The 27501-nt window shown below is 42.5% G+C and overlaps 1 protein-coding gene across 1 annotated transcript in view; it reads left to right on the top strand.

The window, feature by feature from the left end:
* DNAJC1 (DnaJ heat shock protein family (Hsp40) member C1) overlaps nt 1-27501 on the top strand; it is a 230608-nt gene that overhangs the window by 107660 nt on the left and 95447 nt on the right. Inside the window, exons 5-6 of the mRNA XM_073629761.1 lie at nt 3485-3576; nt 12738-12831. Of these exons, the coding sequence (XP_073485862.1) occupies nt 3485-3576; nt 12738-12831 (186 nt within the window). The remainder of the gene's footprint in view (nt 1-3484; nt 3577-12737; nt 12832-27501) is intronic.

Raw genomic sequence — 27501 nt, 5'->3', positions numbered from 1 at the left:
GGAAGATTTTCCCCTACTTTTTTGGGGACAACCCAAAATTTGGGATTTTCTTTCCCTTTCAATGATAATGGTAAACATGACAAATAGAGAGGGTGAATCTCCTTAATGGGGACAGCAATAAAACCTACTAGGTAGGGTTGCACCGATGCCGCTTTTGTACCGGCGAGTACAACAACAAGTAAGTACTCATTGATGCTGAGTATCGGTACATTTGGTACATTTGTCATTTATCGGTACCTATCGGTACATTTGTGGTGCGATTTGAGCCCATACAAAATGAATGGGCTCAAATCACACTGCTAAGATTTGTATGTGGTTTGAACAGGAATGCGGTGCGATTCCTGGCAGAATCGTATGCAGTTTTCCGCACCATTCCTGTGTGAACCCAGTCTGAAGTCACTATGACAAGCCTGGGGTCACACAGGAGCGGTGCAGGAAACTGCATGTAATTCACACTGCATTCCTGTTCAAATCACATGCGATTCTTTGCAGTGCGACTAGAGCCCATTCGTTTTGTATTGTTTCAGGTATCGGAGCATTTCACGAGTACAAGTACCCATGCAAATTCTTAGTATCGGCACAGATACCGGTATCAGTGCTACCCTACTAATAGGCATTTTATTCCCTGTCCTTTCTGTCCAAAACAAATTTAAAAAAAAGTTTTGCCTTTAGTTATACTTTAATGTCTCGTTATTTAATTTATGAGTGTACAGTTTAAGGACCGTTCACTTAACGAAAGGCTTGGCCCGAGTTTGCGGTGGTTGCCAGCATTACACAATATTCCCCATTTGCTACTTCATCTAAATTTATTTTGGATACCTTTCAAATCACACTCTTTATTATACTCAATTAACATTTTTACACTTGCTCATGTTTCTGGGTAACTTTGCAAAATATGTTAGTATAGGAAGTTTTTGTATTAATGATAACATAATCTGGCAGCCTTTGTAATGTTTTTATTGGAGATGTCACTAGTTTCTTCAAATTGTATTAGCATGAAGACAAGTTATTATGGTTTGTGGTCAGTTTTCTTTTTTTCTTTTAATATCTCTGTTACAAACTGTTTTTTATTTGGTTAACATTTTATTTTATACGTTGGGCTAGTTCTTCCACTGGCTCAACTTATAAAATTCTAAATACTAACCACAACATACAAAACCATCCACAAAATCACCACAAGCTACATCAGCAACCTCATCGGCAGATCTTGCCCAAATTGTCCTCTCTTCTCCTCCCAAGACATCCGGCTCTCTAGTTCCCTTGTTATCTCCTCCCACGCTCGTCTCCAGGACTTTTCCAGAACCTCTCCCATCCTCTGGAACTCCCTGCCCCAGTATGTCACTGTCCACCTTCAGATGATCCTTGAAAATGCATTTATTCAGGAAAGCCTATCCCACCTCCACCTAAGAACTGTACATGAGTCGTCTCCATCAGCTCATCCCCTGTAGCTATTACCTTTTGTACCATCTCCTGCTCCCTTTAGATTGTAAGCTCCATGAGCAGGGCTCTCTTATTCCTTCTGTATTGAACTGTATTATAATCATACTGTCCCCTTTATATTGTAAAGCGCTGTGTAAACTGTTGACGCTTTATAAATCCTGTATAATAATAATTATAATTTGTAAAATTATTTTATTTGCGCTTGTGGAAACAATAGTAAAATATTCACAAATTGCAGTTCAGCTGTCCCTTGAGTTCATTTATTTTCATTTGGGGAAACTTTAATGGGTTGTTTCCATCTTGGAATGCCCACTGTTAAAGTGGTTGTAAAGTCAGAAGGTTTTTTATCTTAATGCATTCTATGTATTAAGCTAAAAAACCTTCTGTGTGCAGCAGCCCCCCTAATACTTACCTGAGCCCCATCTTTATCCAGCGATGTGCATGAGTGCCTCAGCCGTCCGGGCTTCTTCCTCCCAATTGGCTGAGAGACAGCTGTGACGCCATTGGCTCCCGCTGCTGTCAATCAAAGTCAGCCAATCAGGAGAGAGAGGGGGCAGGGCTGAACCGAGGCTCAATGTCTGAAAGGACACACAGAGCCTCGGCCCGGGTGCCCCCATAGCAAGCTGCTTGCTGTGGGGGCACTCAACAGTTACATAGTTAGATTGGAAAAAAAAGTCCAAAAAAGAAAAAAACAACCATACAATCACATATACACAATCCTATACCCACAGTTGATACAGAGGAAGGTAAAAAAACCCCAGCCAAGCATGGTCCAATTTGCTACAGCAGGGGGAAAAAATTCCTTCCTGATCCCAGAAAGGCAATCGGATTTTCTCTGGGTCAACGTTACCTATAAATGTTAGTACCCAGTTATATTATGTACATTTAGGAAAGAATCCAGGCCTTTTTTAAAGCAGTCTACTGAGCTGGCCAGAACCACCTCTGGAGGGATTCTATTCCACATTTTCACAGCTCTTACTGTGAAGAAACCTTTCTGTATTTGGAGATGAAATCTTTTTTCCTCTAGACGTAAAGAGTGCCCCCTTGTCCTCTGTGATAACCTTAAACTGAATAACTCCACCAAGTTCACTGTATGGACCACTTATGTATTTGTACATGTTGATCATATCCCCCCTTAATCTCCTCTTCTCAAGAGTGAACAAATTCAGTTCCTCTAATCTTTCCTCATAGCTGAGCTCCTCCATGCCTCTTATCAGTTTGGTTGCCCTTCTCTGCACTTTCTCCAGTTCCCTGATATCCTTTTTGAGAACTGGTGCCCAAAACTGAACTGCATATTCCAGATGAAGTCTTACTAATGATTTGTACAGGGGCAAAATGATATCTCTCTCTGGAGTCCATACCTCTCTTAATACAAGAAAGGACTTTGTTGGCTTTGGAAACCACAACTTGACATTGCATGTTATTATTGAGCTTATGATCTACCAAAACCCCCAGATCCTTCTCCACCATTGATTCCCCAATTGTACTGCCCCTAGTATGTATGATGCATGAATATTCTTAGCCCCCAAGTGCATAACTTTACATTTATCAACATTAAACCTCATTTGCCACTTAGTCGCCCAATGAAAAGGTGCATTGAGGTCGGCTTATAAGTTGGAGACATCCTGTAAGGAGGGAGGAGCCAGGAGCATCGGTGGGGGGCCCAAGAAGAGGAGGCTCCAGGCTGCTCTGTGCAAAACCATTGCACAGAACAGGTAAGTATACCATGTTTGTCATTTAAAAAAATAAAATAAACTTCAGTATCGCTTCGATTTACATTAACAGGCAGGCTGCCAAGTCTTTGCTGCCAGAAAAATCGAGGGATAAGCTACAGTTTCTGTGCTTGTGTTCTGAACTTTGAGGATGAATTTCTCCACAGTGCCTGCAAAATATAAATCAAGGCATGTGAAATTAGAAATGCATTATTATACTGAATGCTATTATTGCATGTATCAACTGCATACAATGATCAGAATACAATTGTTTTTGGAATAGTGTTTCTTTAACTCCAGATAAGAGCCTAATAAAATATTTTCCCTTTAAGGATGAGCTTCTCAGCAAAAAGAAGAAGGAAAAAAAAAAGAAAGCAGGGGGCAAAGATGACATGAAATCAAGTCTGTTGGAGAAAAATGAAAGGTAAGAAGATCTGTTGTGGCATTTGTTATGTGTGTGTGAAATACTGAGGTTGTGTGACACCACAGAATAGATCATACCTTGAGTATTGGAAAAAGGTGGGCTATTTCTGCACTCTTATCACTGGTAAAGAAAAAATATGAGATCCATTTCTTTGGTCTGGATTCACGGGACATTCTAGCTCTATCCTCGCTGTTTTCAAACAATAGAAAAGTGCCAAAACTAACACTATGCATTGTATATTATATTGAGTAGCATGAAGTTGTAAGAAAATGGGGGAAGAAATTCATATATTGTATGTTTGTTATATATATTGTTATAGGTAGCCACAAACCACTTCTGTTTCACTGCATGAGTATTTTCAGAGGTAGCATAGTAATTTAGGAAACGGCAGTCTTGATTTACTGCTGGTGTGTGAGAAAGAACCCGAAGATGTTTATGCTCTTAGGAATAGAGGCAGGGAACATTCTCCTACCTGTTAGTCAACCACTATTAGTGCAGTGTACAGAAAACTTTGCTTGTATGGAGAAGGGCTTATGGATGGGTTGTCTGGTTGTACCATCTTGTGGCTTTGTAAATCCTCCTCCATAGAAGCCAAGTGCCAGGACCCGGGTCTGAACCTGCAACTTCTGTTGTGTCTGTTAATGTCTCTTCTTGCTGAGCCACCTGGGATGCTGGACAGCTCCTTGAACAATTCCTTGAATGATCCTGCCTTGAGCCTTTTTTTCTGTGAAACCATTTGCTCCTCCCTTGAACTTCCTATTTTAGCCATGCCTTGTACTTCCTGTTTGCCAGATTATTGTACTCTCTCCAGCCAATATCTCACTGTTGTGTCTTCTGCTGCTGTCCATATCTCCGCTACCACTTGTTACTGATCTTTGGCTTATTTACTGACTACGCTTCTGCTTGATCCCAGTCTACAATATCTGCTCTCCTTCTGGTGGTGCGATCTCGAGGACCGCAAACTGGTACTAATTTGCAGCAAAATCCATCTTCACCATCAAGAGCTCTGGTTGGTGCACCTCAGCTGAGCCTGCATCATCTGCCAGGGTGACCTGCTCATGTATTTTTCTTGCTGGTCGGTGGGAGCCTCTCTACTGCTATAGCTACTGGTCTCCGAGCCTGTCTCTGGACCATGACACCATGGTTTCCGTAAATTTAGTTTAAACTAATTGGCTCTATAATACAAGACTGTATCTTTTATTATAAACCATTGTTTCTGTATGTACATTTGGCCCCAGGGGTGAATAAGGAGTGATTTGCATAATGTAAACCCCTTTTCAATTTTACATTTGTGCTGGAAGTTATACATTCAGATACCTTCTATTTTAAGAGATGATGAAGATATAATCAGCAAAGTAGCAAAAATAATCTTAAAATGACTTTCTGGTAAATATTACAATAAGAAATCATAATGTGATCTGCCTGGAAATAAAATATTAGCCATTAAAGCAGTATTAAATAGTACTTTATCCTATATTAGGTTATAATAGGAATGACTTGTAGGTCCCTCCTAAACCATGTAAAGCCACACCATTTAAAAGTTTGATATGTTGACTCCGGCCAATGATGCTTGTGCTGTGATTGTGACTCCTGTGTGCATGCTACGACTAAGGCTATTGCCGAAACGCGTCAGCTTTATTGCTCTATTGTCACTCTGATGTGCCAATAAACAACACTTCAAGGATTACAATTTTGCCGGCTCTTCTTACTACTGTGGGAGGGACGCCATCGCTTACCGGCCATTTAAGTAGCCGGAGTTTGGGAAGAAAGACCGGGAGGGCACCATTTCACGGGTAAATCTGTGAATGTTCTACAGCTACCACTGGTCAACTTTTATATCAATTCCACAATATTTCTGTTGAACAGCTAGTCTTACACTGAGACCATTGATAATATTGTCAGAGTAATCCGGTAGTCAGAAGGGGTGAATGAAATATGCTCCTGAAAAATGAATACGCAAGAATAAAGGAATGACCTAGGAGTTATCACATAAGCAGAAGCACCCTTCTACTTGTAATCAGGAATTCTATATAAAAAAAGAACATTTCTTTACCTTGTCTCATAAAATTGTGTTAATGATACCATGTTAGACAGCCAATCTAATATAAATATCTGCCTCAGACTCAAAACTGATTGGGTTAACATTTTGCTGAGTTCTTTAACCCCCTTATCATCTGCAGTATTAGGGTCGTCAATTCGAATCCCCACCATGGCACTACCTGCCTGGAGTTTGCATGTTCTCCCTGTGCCTGCGTGGGTTTCCACCGGGTACTCCGGTTTCCTCCCACACTCCAAAGGCATGCTGGTAGGTTAGTTGGATCCTGTCTAAATTGGCCCCAATATGTGTATGTATGAATGTGAGTTAGGGACCTTAGATTGTAAGCTCCTCGAGGGCAGGGACTGATGTGAATGTACAATATATTGTATGTGAACGCTGCGTAAATTGACGGCGCTATATAAGTACCTGTAATAAATAAATAATAATAAATATGTTGAGGACTGTTCTCTCACACAATGTCCCACGCAGGGAGAATGTCAGTTCTATTTTCGCCACTAACAGCTGCTCGGGCACACTAGCGATCAGAAACCAATTCGAGTGGTTCCTGGTCATGTGATCACCATATCAGTTATGACATGGTGATCACATGGCTTTGTTTTTATACAGCTTACAGTGTATTCCTGTGTACTTTTTCTGTGCACTCACTGTACACATAGAAAGAAATCTACTGCGGACGGGCGACCACAGTTGGTAAAGCAACATACCAGTACAGTGCCTACTTCCGGGGTTAGGGCACGCGTATTTGCGCCCCCTGCCCGGCACCTTCTGTGTCTGTCAGCAAGTCCTGGACAGTGATTGGCTGTGTGCAGTCACAGTTGGTGCAGTTGGTTAACAACACAGTGCTCTGTACAGAGGGAACGACTTTTCGGTTTCTCACCCTGCTAGAAACGGAGAGATCTAGTAATTAAAGCAGCACACTTTTTAGGCACACATTTAACCCCTTGGATCACCCTAGATCTGTGGTTCTCAACTCCTGTCCTCAGGACCCACTAACAGGCCAGGTTTTTTGTATTACCTTGGGGAGATGCAGACTAGAATACTGCAATCACTGAGCAGCAAATGATATCACCTGTGATGTATTCCAGTTATCTTGCAAACCTGGCCTGTTAGTGGGTCCTGAGGACAGGAGTTGAGAACCACTGCCCTAGATGTTAACCCCTTCCCAGCCAGTGTCATTAATACAGTGATAGTATATAGCAGGGATAAACAATTAGCGGACCTCCAGCTGTTGCAAAACTACAAGTCCCATCATGCCTCTGCCTCTGGGTGTCATGCTTGTGGCTTTCAGAGTCTTGCAACAGTTGGAGGTCCGCTAATTGCATATCCCTGATATATAGTATTCTCACTGATCACTGTTTTAGTGTCACTGGTGATGTCATGATGTGGCAGTCAGTCAGTTCCCCCCCAGCGCCAGTTAGTGTCAGTATCACAGTCCCATTGTAAGTGGCTGATCACCGCCATTAGTAGTATAAAAAAAAAAATAAAAGTTCCAATATATGTAACATAGTTTGTAGACGCTACAATGCCCTGTACACACGATAGGATTTTCCGATGGAAAATGTGTGATATGACCTTGTTTAGGCTCCATCACACATTTTACATAGGAATTTCCTACACACAAAGTTTGAGAGCAGGCTATAAAATTTTCCGACAACAAAATCCGTTGTCAGAATTTCCGATCGAAATCCGACGCACAAAGTGCCACGCATGCTCAGAATAAATTAAGAGATGAAAGCTATTGGCTACTGCTCCGTTTATAGTCCCGACGTACGTGTTTTACGTCACCGCGTTCAGAACGATCGGATTTTCCGACAACTTTGTGTGACCGTGTGTATGCAAGACAAGTTTGAGCCAACATCTGTCAGAAAAAATCCATGGATTTTGTTGTCGGAATGTCCAAACAAAGTCCGACCGTGTGTACAGGGCATAACTCTCATGCAATCCAATCAATATACACTTACTGGGATTTTTTTAATCAAAAAACCTGTAAGCATAATATATTTTGGTTAAAATGTATGAAGTAATTTGATTTTTAATTTTTTTTTCTTGAATATGTTTTATAGCAGAAAGTAAAAAATTGGTTTTTTTTTCCAAATTTTCGGTCTTTTGCAAAAAATAAAACACAGTGGTGAACAAATACCACCAAAAGAAAGCTCTATTTGTGTGAAAAAAAAAAAAAAGATATTCATTTTGTTTGGGTACAGCGTTCCATGACCACATAAGTAGAGCAGTGCCAAATAGGAAAACGTGGCCTGGTCATGAAGGGGGTAAAATCTTCCTGAGCACAAGTGATTAAAAAAAGTCAGTACAGTGTTTAAAGAAAATGTATTTTTATTTTTTTTTCAAAACGTTAAAAATAAAATAAACAAAACAAATAAATAAATAAAATTTAAATAAAGTAAACAAAATTTATTTACCTCCTTATAATTTTTTTGATTTGTCCATTTGTTAGAAAACTGAGCAGTGTATTTATTAAATATTGTACCAAATAAAAGCCACATCTAGGAAAGATTTAATGTAAGGAATGTTGGATTATTTTTTTTCTATAAAATTAATTTAAGGACACATCCCCACAGCCTTCACACAAAGTAATGCTGTAGAATCAAGAACCTATAACAATTTTGGAAAGCTGAATAAACATGCAAACAGTGTAAAAAGAAAAAAGAAAAGAAGCATGTCATGGCCAGTTCAGTGCAGCATTATTCGCTGACGTCACCAGAATAGAAAACAGACAGAAACGCTTCTGATCTCCTCTTTCCATTGATCCAGTTCCTGCCCCTGCTGGGTAAACTATTTAGAAATGCTTTAATTCTCTCTAAAAGTCAATAGGAAAAATGGTTTTATCTTTCAGGATGTGGAATGCCATTACCCACCATGCTTTACATCTGCCAAAATCCAGTCTGTGTGTCTGTTGTGTTATATAGTGGAGAGGAACTTAACACAAAAAGGGAATCGGTCACCAAGGAGAGAACACTCGGTCATTGAGCGCTTCACTTTACAGACCAAGTAACTAAATCCATCAGTGAGCAGAATATTGTACTATTGTAATAAAAAAAAAAAATCATTGCACAGAATACTAATCCTTCCCTTCTCTTCTTCTGACCCCTTAGTTGCCCCTTGCTTCAACCTCTATCCCTATATTCTCCCCGTTACATTTATCCTTTGAGTCATCGAACGACATTCTACATTCTGCTTACATTGAACCTGTAAAACAATTGTTATCACTATTGAATCCTTGCAGACAGGCAACAGCATACAATACAAAAGGTCCCTGGCACACGTTCAAGCCAGCCAGCAAAAAAAAAGTAACCTGTCTTATAGTGTATCTATGGTCAAAATGTAAAATCATATATTTTTTACTTTATGCTATAACACCTATCCAATAAAAAAAAAATTGAAAAGTTCAAATGTCGTCATAAATTTAGGCCAATATGTATTCTGCTATGTTTTCCGTAGAAAAAAAAATCCCAATAAGCGTATATTGATTAGTTTGTGCAAAAGGTATAGTGTCTACAAACTATGAAATGTTTTATTTTATTTTTATTTTTTGCTAGTAATGGCGGCGATCAGCGACTTATAACGGGACTGCGATATTGTGGTGGACATTCTGACACTAACTGATGCTTTTTGGTAACAAGTAACAGTAATACAGTGATCAGTGCTAATAATATGCACTGTCACTGTACTAATGACAGAGGAAGGGGTTAACATCAGATGCGATCAAAGGGTTAACTGTGTGCCTAGCCAGTATTTTACTATACTGTGTGAGGTGCTTTTACTAGGGGAAGAGATGGAATGTATTCCCTGCTTTGCAGGAACACAAACTCTGTCCTTTCCCTCCTGTCAGAACGGCAATGTGCCTTGTTTTATATAGACAGATCGCAGTTCTGTCTCTCTGCCTGACGATCAGTGGGTGCCGGAGGACATCAAGTACCCGACACCCACCGATAGGCTTCTGCTGTGTGTAACCACAGCGGAAGCGGGGCTGCTGGCGGCGCGCATACGCGCCCCTACCTGAAAGTGTCGGATCATGTGTATATATACGAAAAACTGTTATAGGGCAGACCTAAAGTGGTTAAAGGGGCCGCGCTGTGGCCAGTGGGAGTAGAAAATGGCCTGGCATTGGTGGGAGTAAACAATGTAATAGGCTTAGGTGTCAGTGGGAGTAAAAAAAATTAAATTATCGGTGTGTCCGTTGGAGGAATAGTGTCCCATCATTGGTGTCAGTGGTAGAATTAGTTCCCCATCTCTGGTGTCGGTGGAAGGAATAGTGCCCCAAGGGCCGGATAAAGGCAAGCAAGGGGCCACATCTGGCCCGCGGGCCACAGTTTGGAGGGTTGAGGCAAGCCATCTACCACTGACAGGGGTGCTTACAATGATCGGCTTTTATTTAATGTAAAACCTTTATCTCAAGGGAACAAAACTCTTGCTGTAACTGCAGAGTTTGCTGGAGTTTGGCTTCAATTTGTTAGTGTATCTATATCTACTAGTACATCTAACACCCCCCCCCCCCAGACTGATAATGTTTCTGTCCAAAGGTGTCTCTTGCTCCTCCATCCAGTGGCACTCTAATACAGGAGGTGTGTTACTAGCCAGATCATGTGAAAACAGAGGTAAGAAAAGCCTAAAAAAGAATGCAGCCACCACATCTAATGATTGGTAATCTGCAATATAATACATTTTTGGTTTTGGGTTTAATACCGATTTAGGTGTAAATATTGATGAATAATCTTATCACTTCCTGCAACGTTTCTGAAAAGAGGCTGACGTACAACTTCCTGTGTACAAAGTATAATATTTTGAGAAGACTGTATGACAATTTCTGTTGTTTTCCTCTAAGCAGAAAATGCTGGCATTACAATATTTTCTTACATTTACTTTCCAATGGATGTGAATGTTGGAAAAAAAACAAAAAAAATGTTGGGGTGATTTACTAAAGCTGGAGAGTGCAAAATCTGGGGCAGCTGTGCATAGAAACCAATCAGGTTTTATTGTCAAAGCTTATTTGAACAAGCCAAATTTAGAAGCGGATTTCCAACCATGCACAGCTCCTCCAGATTCTGAATGCTCCAGTTTTAGCAAATCTCCCGCAATGTCTTGAAGGTCTATTTTCCCTTGATGGTTTCTTCAAGTTTGGATATCTTAGGCTGCATCTATGAAGGCCTGTTTCTCATTGGTAGCATTGGGTAACTTATTTGCCCACAATAATTCAACTACCTCAACTGCTATCTTGGACTCCTATGAACCTGCAAAAGGCCAAAGCAGTGGAAAATATCTGCAACCAACACTACAAGCATTTGTGAATTCCATGAGCTTGGTTTAATAGCCATACAGTATATAACTCTTAAAGAGAACATATCAAGGAGGCTGTACCTGGTATAATAGAGGCTTCCAAGAAGTGATGGAGACTACCATTGCTTGCTTCCGGATGTACACCTTCTCGTTTCAGAGGAGTCAGGCAACGTCAGCTTTCCATGTGGGATGGTAGCCTCAGCTGTGGCAGATAACGTCCATCCTGACATGTACCCTGTAAGAGTAGTTCTCAACTGTTGCATCATTAAAGCGGAGCTCCACTGAAATGTTTTTTTTTTTTTTTTAAAAGTCAGCAGCTACAAATACTGCAGCTGCTGACTTTTAAAACATGGACACTTACCTGTCCAGGGCGCCCGCGATGTCGGCACCCGAGACCGAACCGTCTCTCGGTCCTCGGGTGCTGCCGCCTCCATCTTCTGGAAGGGAATCAGGAAGTGAAGCCGTGCGGCTTCACTTCCCGGTTCCCTACTGCGCATGCGCGAGTCGCGCAGCACAATACGGCTGGTCCCTGCTGTCTCTGGGACCCGTGTGTTTCCCAGCAGACAGCGGGGGGGGGGGACAGGATGTGGCGTAAATAACCGCAGATTCTGCGGCTATCTACGCCGGAAGTGGGTACAGATACCTGTAATATACAGGTATCTGCACCCCCCTCCCCCCTGAAAGGTGCCAACTGTGACACCGGAGGGGGGGAGGAATCCGATGAGTGGAAGTTCCACTTTTGGGTGGAACTCCACTTTAATGATAGTTAGGCAGTGTATGGCCAATTTAAAGTATATATGACACACATTTCCCAGCTTTTCCCCCCAAAAAATCAACATTTTGAAGTAAGTTTGCAATTTAGTGTTGGGTCACAGGTTGGACACTCTTAAAGTAGATGTAAACCCTCACATATACCCAGTGAAGTGAACAGCCTCAGATGATACAGAGATGAAACAAATCTCCCTACATAAGTTCTACATGTATATCTGCTGTCTTCGGCTTGCTATATTCTTTAGAAAGTTCAGACATTGTTCGGAGATTTTTTTTCTTCCTGTGCAGCACTGCAGTGAAGCCTGGGCATACAGCCAAGACAGCTGATCAGAGGATCCCCCCCCCCCCCACTCCACATAGGTAGAGACTTTCAGAGCTGTATGTTGAATGGTTCAGCACTCTGCTAATCTATACCATCCTCCCAAACACAAAACTCAGGCTGCTTTTATCTCAGTTGATAGAGTACTTGTCAGGAGTTATCAGGCTGATAACAGAAGAACGGAGCAGCAGAAAGATACGGGACATAGTGCTTTGAAGAGAGATAAGAAAACACTACAGATATGTGTCCAGCTCAAATTTCATGAATCAGGTTTACATCCGCTTTAATGTATACACTACATGCATAATATACAGTATATGACAAATTTTTGTTTAGCATTCACGCTATCCATTGAACAATCGATATACCCTTTCATACAGATGCCTTTCTTTCCAAAGTGTTACCTGAATAAAGCCATGAAAATGAAAACCCTTGAGGTCACCCGAACCCAAAGTTGCATTTGATTTCTACTACAAAGATCCTTCTGACTCTTCTAAGCCAACCCTAGGCTCCTTCCTATGAGCTCTGCTGATGGATTTACCTAACAAGGGGGGAAAAAAAGTAAATATTGTGCTTTGGGCCTGCCTGCTTTTGCCCAGCTGCCTGGTTGTGCTTTATTGTAAATCTGACCCTGAAGATGGCATATATATGAATTCTGATATTTCCTTTGCACTACTCTCTGCACTTTGTTGTTTGATGAGCCTGTTGCTTTTATTACAGGGTCCTTGAGAAGCCTCAGTGGCGTGATTTACTTCCTTTCAAGCTGGGAATCTGTTTTTATCTCACGGTCAGATCACTGCCACAGTGCTTCCAGGTAAGTACTACATTTAATTTAAAGGAAAATATTTGCTTTTAACTATTGAGCTCTATTCAGCGTCACTTTTTTTTTTTTTTTCTGTCCAAAGGTGGCCACACACTACTAATATTAGACCTTTTCTGCTTTTATTACCTAAATGTTGTATCCTCTGACAGACAACTGCTTTTCAGATTTTTTTTTTTTTTCATTTCAAACCTATAGTTAAGGTGGTTGTCAATCTTGCTTTTTTGTATCCAGTCTTTTTATTAATACATTTTACAAAGATTACAAAGTCATACGTTACAGTACAGCTGTGGCCAAATGTTTTGAGAATGACACAAATATTAATTTTCACAAAGTCAGCTGCTTCAGTTTTTAGGATGGCAATTTAAATATACTCCAGAATGTTATGAAGAGTGATCAGATGAATTGCAATTTATTGCAAAGTCCCTCTTTGCTATGAAAATTAACTTAATCCCATAAAAAAAAAAACTATTTGTAAAAAAGGCTTCAGGGTGCCCAAGAAAGTCCAGCAAGGACCAGAACCGTCTCCTACAGTTGATTCAGCTGAGGGATCGGGGCACCACCAGTGCAGAGCTTGCTCAGGAATGGCAGCAGGCAGGTGTGAGTGCATCTACACACACAGTGAGGGGAGGACTTTTGGAGGATGGCCTGGTGTCAAGAAGAGCAGCGAAGAAGCCACTTCTCTCCAGGAAAAACATCCGGGACAGACTGATATTCTACCAAAGATACGAGGATTGGACTGCTGAGGATTGGACTGCTGAGGACTGGGGTAAAGTCATTTTCTCTGATGAATCCTGTTTCCGATTGTTTAAGGCAGGGGTCTTCAAACTACGGCCCTCCAGCTGTTGCAAAACTACACGTCCCATGAGGCATTGTAAAACTCTAACATTCACAGACATGACTAGGCATGATGGGCATTGTAGTTCCTGAACAACTGGAGGACCATAGTTTGGAGACCCCTGGTTTAAGGCATCCGGAAAAAACCTTGTCCGGAGAAGAAAAGGTGAGTGCTACCATCAGTCCTGTGTCATGCCACAACAGTAAAGCATCCTGAAACCATTCATATGTGGGGTTGCATCTCAGCCAAGAGAGTGGGCTCACTCACAATTTTGCCTAAGAACACAGCCATGAATAAAGAATGGTATAAAAACATCCTTCAGGAGCAACTCCCAACCATCCAAGAACAGTTTGGTGATGAACAATGCCTTTTCCAGTTTTACAATGGCACATATCACTGTGCTTCCCAAACCTGGCAAGGATCCCAGTGTCTGCTCTAGTTACAGGCCAATATCCTTGCTAAACCCGGACGTAAAACTTCTGTCTAAAATTATTGCGACAAGACTATGCAGACACCTTCCAGACATTATTGGCCTGGAACAGGTGGGCTTTATGCCAGGCAGGGAGGCACGTGATAATGTCACTAAAGCAATAAATCTCATACATCTACTCGGCGGACATACTGAAGAGGGCCTTCTCCTGTCTACAGACGTGGAAAAGGCCTTCGATGGGGTAGCATGGGATTTCATGTTTTCAGTGTGCTCACATATTGGATTAAAACCTAATATGTTAGCATGGATTTTGACGCTATATCAAAACCTGACAGCTACACTGAAGATTAATGGGACACTTTCGGAACCAGTGCAGATACATAATGGCACCAGGCAGGGCATACGCACCGTGAATAGGAACTCCTCGGTCAAGGGACTAGAATTAGGGACTATCCACTGTAAACTTGCCGCTTATGCGGATGATCTTCTATTTGTCCTCACACAACCACATATTTCGATTTCCCAATTTCTTAAAAGAATTTGGACTATATGGATACATCTCCAATTTCAAGTTCGATTACGACAAGTCAGAGGCACGCAACATCTCCCTGAACCCCCAAACCCTAAAGAAGGTCCAACCCAATTTCCCCTTTAAATGGGTGCAAACTTCGCTTAAATACTTTGGGATATGGCTTACGTCCAACTTAGCAAATCTCTATACACAAAACTTCCACCCCATCTTACACATACTGCAACAAAACATGCAGCATTGGAAACTAAAACCCTTCTCTTGGTTTGGGAGGGCGGCAGTGGTGAAGATGGCAGTATTGCCCAGGATATTATACCTGTTCCAAAATGTACCCATCCTTTTGCCCAAAAGGTTCTTCTCAATTAAACTCAACAATACTGGAATTCATTTGAGGGAGGAAGAAATCACGCATTAGCATGCAGACTCTGACTAAACCAAAGACAGAGGGAGGTATTAACTTACCAAACTTTAAACTCTACAACTACGCGACTCATTTGACACAAATTCTTGACTGAAACTGCCACGCAACTTCCAAGGACTGGGTGGGAATTGAAGGTTTGCAGACCAAGACAACAAGATTTCTACCTTGGGTCACCAAAGATGCACACCCTATTAACCTCAAGCTACATCCTACAATTGGACTGACATTGATAGTCTTTCAAACTGTTATACAAAACCATAATATAGCTTCCACTCCTGGTCCATTGACGCCCTTGACACACAACACGGAGGGCACAGGGCAATACTACCATATACTTTCCTCACAGGGATGACTCAACCCCCTTGGTTGTATCTCACTATATGAAAAATTACAAACACGAAACCTTTGAACAACCACAGAATGAATTGCAAGCAAAGCATTTCACATACTGGCAATATGTACAGCTCCACAACTATGTCTACTGTTTTGCCAATCGACAAAACAGGTGACAGGTGAGATTTTTTGAACAGCTATGCCTTACAGGCAGGCCCGGACTGGCCATAGGGCAGACCGGCATTTGCCCGGTGGGCCGGGGGCCGTTGGGCTGCATGTCAATCCTCGCTGCACACCTCCCTTCTCCAGCTGTGACTTCCGGCCGCACAAAGCGCTGGATCCACGCTCTCCCTGGCTTGATGCTGAGGCAGAGAACAGGCGGGGGCTATGTATGTAGACACTGTTCGGCCGTATCCCACCAAGTGCAGTGCCTGTTGCACTGAGCAGCGGGCTCTCTCCCTCCTCCATGTGCTGTCCAGCCAGCTCCTGTCCCGTGGGAGGCAGAAGATGCGCCCTGCACTCCAGGGCCAGATCTGTCGGGGTTCTGGAGAGCCCCCCAGATTTCAGTTGTGGTCCCCCACCTTGGACATTGTGTCCACTGAGTTTCTCCCCAATCCCTGCACATGAGGTGGGGAAAGGAGAAGTGTCAGTGGCAGAGAGGAGAGAACTGGGAGGAGGTGCAGGCTCTCTGCGCTCTCTCCCATCCTGTCAGTGAAGCGCTCCTTCATACAGCAGAAGGATCGTTCTCAGTTTGAATGGTACACGGCTTAATAACCCCCGTCCCCCTTCCCACGTTACACACCTCCTCACAAATCCTCTAAGATTGGAAGGGGAGGGGGGCTTGGGGGGTTGTGCTAGGAGGAATGGGGGGGGGATATGTGCTAGGAGGAATGGAGGGGGGGGGATTTGTGCTAGATGGAGAAATGAAGGGGGGGTGGACTTGTGCTAGAAGGAGGAATGGAGGGGGGATTTGTACTAGAAGGAGGAATGAAGGGGGGGTGGATTTGTGCTAGGAGGAATAAAGGGGGGTTGATTTGTGCTGGAAGGAGGAATGGAGGGGGGGGGGGATTTGTGCTAGAGGAAGGAATAAAGGGGGAGATTTGTGCTATACAGAGGAATGGAGGGAGGGGGAATTGTGCTAGAAGGAGAAATGGGGGGGGGGGTTGCTAGAAGGAGGACTGAAGGGGAGATTTGTGGTAGGAGGAGGAATGGAGGGGGGGGATTTGTGCTAGAAGGAGGAATGAAGGGGAAATTTGTGCTAGAAGGTGGAATGGAGGGGGGGGGGGGATTTGTGGATTTGTGCTAGAAGGAGGAATGCAGGGGGGTGGATTTATGCTAGGAGGAATGGAGAGGGGGATTTGTGCTAGAAGGAGGAATGGAGAGGGGGATTTGTGCTAGAAGGAGGAATGAAGGGGTGTGGAATTGTGCTAGAAGGAGGAATGGAGGCGGGGATTTGTGCTAGAAGGAGGAATAAAGGGGGAGATTTTTGCTAGAAGGAGGAATGGAAGGGGGGGGGGATTTGTGCTAGAAGGAGGAATGGAGGAGGGGATTTGTGCTAGGAGGAGGAATGAAGGGGGTGGATTTGTGCTAGAAGGAGGAATGGAGGGGGAATTTGTGCTAGAAGTAGAAGGAGGAATGGAGGAGGGGATTTGTGCTAGAAGGGGGAATAGAGAGGGAGGAGGTGGATTTGTGCTAGAAGGAGGAATGGAGGGGGGGATTTGTGCTAGAAGGAGAAATGAAGGGGTGTGGAATTGTGCTAGAAGGAGGAATGGAGGGGGGGATTTGTGCTAGAAGGAGAAATGAAGGGGTGTGGAATTGTGCTAGAAGGAGGAATGGAGGGGGGATTTGTGCTAGAAGGAGGAATAAAGGGGGAGATTTTTGCTAGGAGGAGGAATGGAAGGGAGGGATTTGTGCTAGAAGGAGGAATGGAGAGGGGAATTTGTGGTAAGAGGAATGAAGGGGGTGAATTTGTGCTAGAAGGAGGAATGAAGGGGGAGATTTGTAATAGGAGGAATGCAGGGAGGGAGGAAATCTGTGCTGGGAGGAATGGGGGGATTTCGTGAATATCCCGTCACCAACCGCCCCACCAACATCTGGCAGCATCCTCAAAACACTGGAAAACGACTTATGTACCCACGTTGGCAGAATGGCTACTTGCTGTGGACTCCATATACAAAATGGAAGAGACAGCGACTATGGCCTCTGAAAACACTGAAAAATTCCACAAACTATGGAGATCATGGTTTCTTTTCAAGTACTCTGATTCTTTTGCTAAGATGCAAAATGGCTGGCTGACTGATTTTTGATTTATGATTTTGGATCTCTAACAGTAGCGGTTTCATTTGGTTGTTCTTTCTCCCATGAAAATACTGGAGTCTAATATCTATAGATAGGTATACATGTGAATCCTGTGTGACGGCCCATCCCTAACCTAGTAAAAAATTACTTGCATAATCATTATGAGAAATAATTGCTATTCAAGATTTAATACTTGCCGCCCCCTCTCTTCCCCTTCCCCTCATTTTTCTTTTTTCTTATTTTGTCTTTGTTTTTTTCTGTCCCTTCTATGTAATGCTATTATTCTTGATGATAATTTCAAAACAATAATTTCGAGCTGATAATTATTTCTGTTCATAACATACAACAGTTTTTTTGGGGTTTCTGTTGCTACATTGGATGTGCGCTCAAACGGATGCTATTCTTCTGTCTAGGAGCAATTTATAACATGACACATGTTTGGCGTATTGTATGTGATACAGTAAAACTGTTTTTGTATGCTTTGTTATAACCTTGTGATATCTCAATAAACATTTTATTGGAAAAAAAAATGCCTTTTCCAGCATGATGGCGCCCCTTACCATAAGGCAAAAGTGATAACTAAGTGGCTTGGGGAACAAAACATCAAAATTTTGGGTCCATGGCCATGAAACTCCCCAGACCTTAATCCCATTGATAACTTGTGGTCAATCCTCAAGAGGCGGCTGAACAAAACCCCTCCCACAAATTCTGACAAACTCCAATCATTGATTATGCAAGAATGGGCTACCATCAGTCAGGATGTGGCCCAGAAGTTGATTGACAGCATGCCAGGGTGAATTGCAGAGATCTTGAAAAAGAAGGGTCTCTATTACTTTCGCACATTGCCAGTTAGAGTGCCCTCTTTCTTTGACTTTTGCAAAATCGGATTCTCCAATTTAACTGGGCACATAAACGTCCTAGAGTCCCTAGATCTACTCTTTATACCCATAGACTACAAGGAGGCCTGGGGGGTCCCCAATGTTTCCAAGTACTATACAGTGGTGCAGATTTCCCTGTTGACCATGCTCCACGTGACCACGGATGTTCATCTTTGGGTGTTACTTGAATTGCCCAACTGCGACTTGTCCTCGCTCCAAGCTCTGCTCTGGCTCCCTCATAAATTGTGCTCCCCCTCTGAGCCCCGTGCTGCTGCATGGCCTGCAGATTTGGGACTCCGTTCGCTACTCTGGTAATTTGATGTCCTCCTTTTTACCACTACTCCCTATCACTCACAATCCTCTTTTCCCCCCAGGCCTTGAGGAGCCTCAGGCATTCTCTTGGTGGCTCTCTCATGGCTACCCATGGGTTCAAAACTTTCTTTCCTCCCGCTCCTTTCTTTCTTGGGAGACCATCCTAGAAACACACGACGCACCGACAACACTGGATTACTGCCTTGCACCGCATGTCCACTTACCCATTTCAAAAGACCTTTTTTGAACATGCATGTCAGCATAGCCTGGGGTCCCCCGGCCTCATTTTGGCTATCTATGCATCTTTGAATGGACGTTCGTCATCAGCACCCCTCTCTTATATGGCCCAATGGGAAAGGGACCTCCAGTCCCCCATAGACCTAGAAGACAGGGGTAAGGCCTAGAAAATGGTGACCAAATGCTCATTTAACACAAACATCCTGGAAGCAGCATATAAGGTCCTATTCCGATGATACTGGGTCCCAGACCGCACGGCTCATGTTTTCCCGGGAAGTACTGATAGATGTTTATGCAGCTGTGGACAGCGGGGGGGGGGGGATGTCATACATACCTGGTGGTCCTGCCCAAGACTGGTGGGGTTCTGGTCTAGGGTTTTTGGCTTACTGCAGACCCTTTTCCCTCTAACCATCTGTAGGGACGCTAACTTAGCCCTATTCCATTGTCCAGTACCTGGTTTATTTGCGCCACAGCAGAAGCTGGCCACATACCTCTTTATAGTGGCTAAACGGACTATAGCTCAAGCCTGGAAGACTCAACGTGTAGCTTTCCAAGGGGTGAGGACACGTATGACTGCTATGTTACTTCAGGAACAAATGTCCAGTATTGTGAATGACTCACACGCCAAATTTCTCAAAGTTTGGGAACCATGGATCTCTTTGAGTTCCCCACACTCCAAGCGTCCTGTTTGGGCCTTGTCTGATTCCCTTCTGTGGGGCTCCTGAGTCAGAGTTCTCCCTTTCCCCCCTCTCCTATCAATGACCCTCTCTCTCTGCCTTTTTGCTCTTCACGCTTTCTTTCTGGTTTCTCACTGTCCTGGTTCCTGCCGTTGCCTCATATGGAGGGGGGTTGCTGGAGAAAAGCCTCCCCTTCGGCGATGATTTTGGGGATATGACATTTTATGCAGTATTCCTTTTTTGATACCATCCCCTATTGTCATAGGATAATTGTGAACAATATTGATCATTGGTAATTTTTACACATTTCTAGCCCCTGCGCGGGCGATCAATGAGCTTGTTTATGAATCTCTTGTTTATCCAAAAATTCAATAAACATATTGAAACAGAAAAAGAAGGGTCAACACTACAAATATTGACTAAGTTTTTGCATAAACTTAAAGGGGTTGTAAACCCTTGTTTTTTCACCTTAAAGCAACATATGCATTAAGGTGAAAAAACTTCTGGCAGTGACCGGCCCCCCAGCCCCCCCAGTCTTACTTACCTGAGCCCCATAATTCCCTCGGCGAAGACGCGCTCTCCCTCTCTGCACGGGGTACCGGCTCTTGATTGGATAGATTTATAGCAGCACAGCCATTGGCTCCCACTCCTGTCAATAAAATCCAGTGACGCGGGAGTTGGGGGGCAGGGCCGAGTCCGGTATTCGTGTCTATGGATGCAAATTCTGGACTCGGGAGCGTGCCCGCATGGTAACCCCCTGGGAGAGCGCTTCTCCTAGGGGGTTATCTGATGCGAGGAGGAGCTGCGAGAGCCACCGGGGGACCCCAGAAGAGGATGATCGGGTCCACTCTGTGCAAAACGAGCTGCACAGTGGAGGTAAGTATGATATGTTTGTTATTTAAAAAAAATAAAACCCGAAGCCTTACAATCACTTTAATATTATTGTCAATAAAAGCCTTTGACACTTATGAAATGCTTGTAATTATACTTCAGTATACCATAGTAACGTCTGACAAAAAGATCTAAAAACACTGAAGCAGCAGACTTTGTGAAAATTAATATTTGTGTCACTCTCAAAACTTTTGGCCACGGCTGTAGTTGCATAATGAGAGTGCAATAGCTTGAATATTGATGATCGCCTGGAGAACGGCACAGGTAGTGTTTGAGATACATGATGCAACCAAAGTAAAAGAAAATGGAGAAAAAAAACAAAACAAAGAAAGTGGAAGGGGGACAAGGATGGGGTGCTTCGAAAAAAGTGAATGATAAGGTTTGGTTCGGGTATAAGGAAAAAGATTGGCCAGGGAGCTACAGATAATACCAGGAGTAGAAAGGGCACATCAGAGGTCAAGTAGATGGCTGTCAAAGCTGACTGGGAAGTGGTGGGACCCAAGGCATAATGTCCTGTAGTTTTGCCATCTGCTTTTTGGTAATGAATGTCAATTGTAACCTAGTTTTCCCAGGTGCATACAGGGTTTTGGAGAGCCACCCCTAATGCTCGCGTTAGGACTTTCCAGCAGGAAAAGTCTGACGGAATCTTTTCATCGGATATTCCGATCGTGTGTGGGCCTCATCGGACTTTTTTTTTCAAAAATTCTGACGGATCTAGAAATAGAACATGTTTTAAATCTTTCCGACGAAATCAATTCCTATTGGGAAAACCGCTCGTCTGTATGTTATTCCGACGGACCAAAAACGACGCATGCTCTGAAGCAAGTACAAGACGTAAGCTATTGGCTACTGGCTATTGAACGTCCTTTTTCTAGTCCTGTTGTACGTGTTGTATGTCACCACGTTCTGGACGGTCGGACTTTGATTTGACCGCGTGTAGGCAAGACCGCTTGATTGGAATTCCGTCGGCGAAACCTTTCGGAGTTTAGTCACATCTGCAAAACCGGTTGTGTGTACGCGGCATTAGAGATTGTCTGTTTGTTTCGCAGCCATCAGAATACGGGTCATACGTGTAAATTGATGCATACAAAAACTATTAGGTTTTAAGTTTATAAACAAAGGTGTCAGTTCACTAAGAGATAAATACTGCATGAATTTTTAAATTAAACTAACTCATGCAATATTTATCTCAAAAGTAGTCAATTCGCTAAAAAACATGCGTTATTTACCGAATGCATATGTTTTGCGATATTCATCACTTAAATTTTGCCTAATTTTTTTAACTTTTTTTTTTTTTTAATATGCTAGCACTACACCAGAGGAAGAAATAAACGCACATAGAAATACTATGAGACTGTGAAAACATTCTAGCATACTTTTATTCACAAAGCGATCTCCCTCTGGTGAAATGTTACAATTTATTTTCATTCCTGAGCTCAGGGCAGAACATTTCCACACTGACACATTATATACTTTTACTTTACTGGCCGGTGCAGAGTTCCCCTCATTGTTATTTTTTATACATTGCTAAAATACCGACTGCCTATTGGCAAGTGATAAATAACGAATGTGTGTGTTCTTTAGTGGACTGACTTTAATGATTTATCTTTTTTCTTTCTTTCTTTTTTTTTTTTTTTTTTTTTTTTTTGTGGTATTCACCTCACATTCGATATTTTACTTTGATGAATTGACTCTTTTATTACCTCATGCGATATTTCTGTAAAGTGGGTCACGTGACCTTCATATTGCATGCGGTAACCTTTAATGAATTGACCCCAAAGCCTAAACATAATAATGGAGCATCCGGGAGTTGCCAAAAAAATGTTCCCCACTTGAATATTAAGCCAAGACTAGGACTGCTAATAGTGCCATGTGGGCATAATCGTAATGAAAAGGTCCCAATAATGCCGCGTACACACGAGCGGAATGTCCGACAGAAAAAGTCAGACGGGAGCTTTTCATCGTATATTCCGATCCTGTGTATGCCCCATCGGACTTTTTACGTCGAAAATTCTGACGGACCTAGAAAGAGAACATGTTCTAAATTTTTCCGTCGGAACCAATTCCTATTGGGAAACCCGATTGTCTGTATGCTGTTCTGACGTACCAAAAACGATGCATGCTCTGAAGCAAGTACGAGACGGAAGCTATTGCCTACTGGCTATTGAACTTCCGTTTTCTAGTCCCGTCGTACGTGTTGTAGGTCAACGCATTCTGGACGGTCGGAATACAGCTTGAGCAGAATTCGTCGGAACTCCGTCAGGAAAACCTTCAGAGTTTATTCCAACGGGAAAACCAGTCATGTGTACAGGGCATAAGAAAGTCTAATGATCCAGCAATGTCATTTATTAAATAAAAATTTAGACTTTTATATTGGGACCTTTTCACTAGCATTATGCCCACATGGCACTATTGGCAGTCCTGGTCTTGGCTTTTTTTTCAAGTGGTGAACCTTTTTCTGGCAACTCCCGGCGCTCCACTTTTATGTACTAAGTGGCTTTGACTTTCACCCTGGTTCAAGTTGTTTTTGGAGCAGCAGGAGGAAATACCTATGCACCTGGCTTTCTCCTGACATTCATCATTATTAACTTTTGAAACCTCACGATGGATTAATATGGGGTAGCTGTTGGCAATAACCGTGCACCTGGCTTTTCTTGGACAGCAATTGCTACAAATCACTTGAACTCTGTCAGCAGCCTTTTGCGCCGGTCTGTAGCTGTACTAGGTTTAGGAGCAATTTGCATGGTTTTTTGGGAAGCAGCTGTTGTAGATCTTGCTTTTTTAAAAACGCCACTAAACCCTTAAAAGATTTTATTTTATATATCGTTTTTCATTTAAGGATTTTGTATTAAATATGGAGTTGAAATGAGTAAAAAAAAAAAAAAAAATCGCTTGTGTTTGAAGCAGTAACAAATAACATTCTCATCTCTGCATGCAAGATGCCTGTAGCTCAAGGCCTGTCAGATCACAGGAGCCTTTGCTTAAAATTACAGATGATGTTTAATAGTAAGATGTATACTAGAACTCTTCATGTCATTTGTGAAGCAGAAGCTTTGCCCTGCTCCTTCCAACCTGTGCTGCCTATTAGTATAACCGCCAAAGTTATAAACAAACATTGAGTGGCGGTTCACACTTATGCGAATTCTATGGCGATCAGATGCTATCCAAAAAGCATAGATTTGCATGTCATGTAAAAAAGCATTATTTCAAATGAAGGCTGTTCACATATATGCGGTGCAAATTTGATCTAAAAAAAAGTGACGAGTTTGGTGCGGTGCGCATTTCAGCTCCATAGACTTCTATGGTACCGGACTGAAATCGCAGTCCAGTGTTCACATGACTGCAAATTTTTATTTATTTTTTTTTTTGCCTAGATTTTTTTAAATAATAAAATCGCAGATGTGACCACTCTCCTCAGAAATTTGCAATACATTTGCATTGAAATCGCACATGGCAAGCAGAAATCGCAATGCGAATTTGCACCTTGTACCGCTTTAAATTCAAACCAAATTCGCAGCGCATAGGTGTGAACCAGCACTTAGACGCAAAAAGAGTGAAGCCAAACTCCCAACTTCAGGGATACATTTCACATAAAGCATCCTGTGGTTTGGGGTTCCTTCTCAAACAATTAAAGTGTATCTATATACAGGTGTAGGAATCTGCGCCAATTGGTAAATGTGAATAAAGATTATGCAAGCTGCAGTTACTAGTGACCAAAAGGTTTATATATGTAGTATAAGTTGTAACCGCGCTGTCTGAAGCTGTCTACACATTCAATTAATAAATAATGAAGTGCTCACTAATAATTCATCATAAGTGATATAAAATCAATTGGTGAAATAAATGAATAAAAAAAATATTTAAAATTCTAAAAAAAATAGAAACTAGCACAATTAATTCATATAATCCACATGTTAAAAAATCATATAAAGTGCACATGCAGTTCTTATAACAGGTGAATCCACTGGTGTTATAATGCCAAGAAAAGTTTCCAAAAGGTGCTGTCCAAATCCTTTGGTGATCAGCACATGACTTCTCCCTGAGCACACGGTGTACTCACCAACTGGGAAATTAATCATCAAATAAAATCCAAAAACAATCGCACTGTAATCTTATCTGTTCCTAATTTTAACAGCTCTCTTGCCAAATGAAAGGTCCTATCCAACACCTGTAATCCTTTCCAGCACATTCATGGTAAACGTCCTCATCCGATCGTTTCCCTTTCTCTCACACAGACATGGAGGGGAGAGGAGAGGTGCCCATAGTGTAAAACAGTTTCCATCTTTGTAGCACTGATTCGTCTCTATAGCACTATCGGCACTGGCTGTGTCACTGTTCCACAAACGGACAGGCTGTGCGGGATGATGTCACAATCCAATCCACAACTTACGTGTTTTAGCGTCAAGTTTTCATCAGTGGTAGGATCTGGCACTTAGCGCTGAAATGCGTAAGGTATGAATTGGATTGTAATGTCATCCTGCACAGCCTGTCTATTCGTGACTCAGTGACACAGCCGGAGCCAACAGTGCTATAGAGGCGAGTCGGGTTTACCTTTGTGTCGGGCTGACACTCTGAGATTGTTAGTGCAATACTTTTTATGTCTTAATAAATACAGAAACTATTTTACACTATGGGCGCCTCTCTTCTCCCCTCCATATCTGTGTGTGAGAAAAGGATACGATCGGATGAGGAATCTTACCATGAATGTGCTGGAAAGGATTACATGTGCTGGAGAGGACCTTTCATTTGGCAAGAGTGTTGTTTGGAACAGTTAACGTGTGTGATTGTTTTTGAACTTTGTTTGACCATTAATTTCCCAGATAGTGTGCTCAGGGAGAGGTCACGTGGTGATCACCAAAAGGAAATACCTTTTGGACACGTTTCTTGGCATTATAACACCAGTGGATTCACCTGTTATAAGAACTGCATGTGCACGTTATATGATTTTTTTTTTTTTTTTTTTTAACATATGGATTACAGTGAGGGAAAAAAAGTATTTGATCTCCTGCTGATTTTGTAACAACAAAGGGGGACAGGACAACTTCACTGTATCAAAGGGACGATGGACGGGGCCATGTACTGTCAAATCTTGGGTGAGAACCACCTTCCCTGACCCAAAACACACAGCCGAGGCAACAAAAGAGTGGCTTAAAAAGAACGTTAAGGTCCTGGACTGGCCTAGCCAGTCTCCAGACCTTAATCCCATAGAAAATATGTGGAGGGAGCTGAAGGTTCGAGTTACCAAACATCAGCCTCAAAACCTTAATGACTTGGAGAGGATCTGCAAAGAGAAGTGGGACAAAATCCCTTCTGAGATGTGTGCAAACCTGGTGGCCAACTACAAGAAACGTCTGACCTCTGTGATTGCCAACAAGGGTTTTGCCACCAAGTATTAAGTCATGTATTGCGAAGGGGTCAAATAACTCTTTCACGCATTAAAATGCAAATCAATTTACCGTATATACTCGAGTATAAGTCGATCCGAGTATAAGTCAAGGCCCCTAATTTACCACAAAAAAACTGGGAAAAACTTATTGACCCGAGTATAAGACGAGGGTGAGAAATGCAGAGGGTCAACAATGCCCATCTGCAGCTGCATGCCTCCCTGTGTCCTATGCATGCCTCCCTGTGTCCTGTGCAGCCTACTTGTATCCTGTGCATGTGTCCTGTACATGTGTATGTGTCCCTGTGTCCTGTACATGTGTCCTGTGTCCCTGTATATGTCCTGTGTGCATGTGTACTGTTTGTATGTGCAGCCTACCTGTGTCCTGTGCAGCCTCCCTGTGGCGATCTCCATCCTCAGACGGCGGTCGGCGTGTGATGATACTGTTCGGCGGTCATTCCACTGTTCAAAAGCCGCGCCTCCTCCTCGTCTGTGATAGGCAGTCAGCGGTCAGCCTATCATGGACATTCTCTCATTCTCATACCACGGACGAGGATGAGAGAATGTCTGTGATAGGCTGTACACTGGCAGCTGTTCAGCCTATCACAGACGAGCAGGAGGCGCGGCTTTTGAAAGCTGGAGTAGCCTCCGAACAGTATCACACGCTGGGCGCCGTCTGCCTGCATGACACGCTGATCATGCAGACAGACGGCGGTGACTCGAGTATAAGTCGGGGCACTTTCAGCCCCAAAAAAAGGGCTGAAAAATTCAACTTATACTCGAGTATATACGGTATAACTTTTTTTAAATGCATTTTTCTGGATATTTTTGTTGTTATTCTGTCTCTCACTGTTAAAATAAACCTACTATTAAAATTCTAGACTGATCATTTCTTTGTCAGTGGGCAAACGTACAAAATCAGCAGGGGATCAAATACTTTTTTCCTCGCTGTATATGAATTAATTGGGCTAGTTTCTCAATTTTTAAGATGTTTTAATTCAATTTATTTCATAAATTGATTTTATATCACTTATGATGAATTATTAGTGAGCACTTCTTTCATTATTTATTGATTGAATGTGCAGACAGTTACACACAGCACGGTTACAATTTATACTATATAAAGTGTATCTATACCAAAAAAATATATATATACATATTATAGTAGCTTACCAACCCTTAGATGTGGTGGCTGCCTGTAACACTCTTCCTGTCCTAGAGTGACACCAATGACTTACTGTATCTATGGAGGAGCAGCTTTGTCAACCTAGGAGCAGAGTGTTAGGATAACGGAGTACTCCCACCCCATCATAATATGGGGGGAAGGGGGTGTTTGGGGCTGTAGTTAGAAAGGAATCAGGCAGGCTGAATACATTCTTTGAGATTTTACTACAGGAAGTTTTGGGAGCGCACTAGATTTCTGGCAGAATTAACAGG

The sequence above is a fragment of the Aquarana catesbeiana genome, linkage group LG05, assembly GCF_042186555.1.
Source record: "Aquarana catesbeiana isolate 2022-GZ linkage group LG05, ASM4218655v1, whole genome shotgun sequence".
NCBI classification, from domain to species: Eukaryota; Metazoa; Chordata; class Amphibia; order Anura; family Ranidae; genus Aquarana; species Aquarana catesbeiana.
This window is presented reverse-complemented; position numbering and strand designations above follow the sequence as displayed.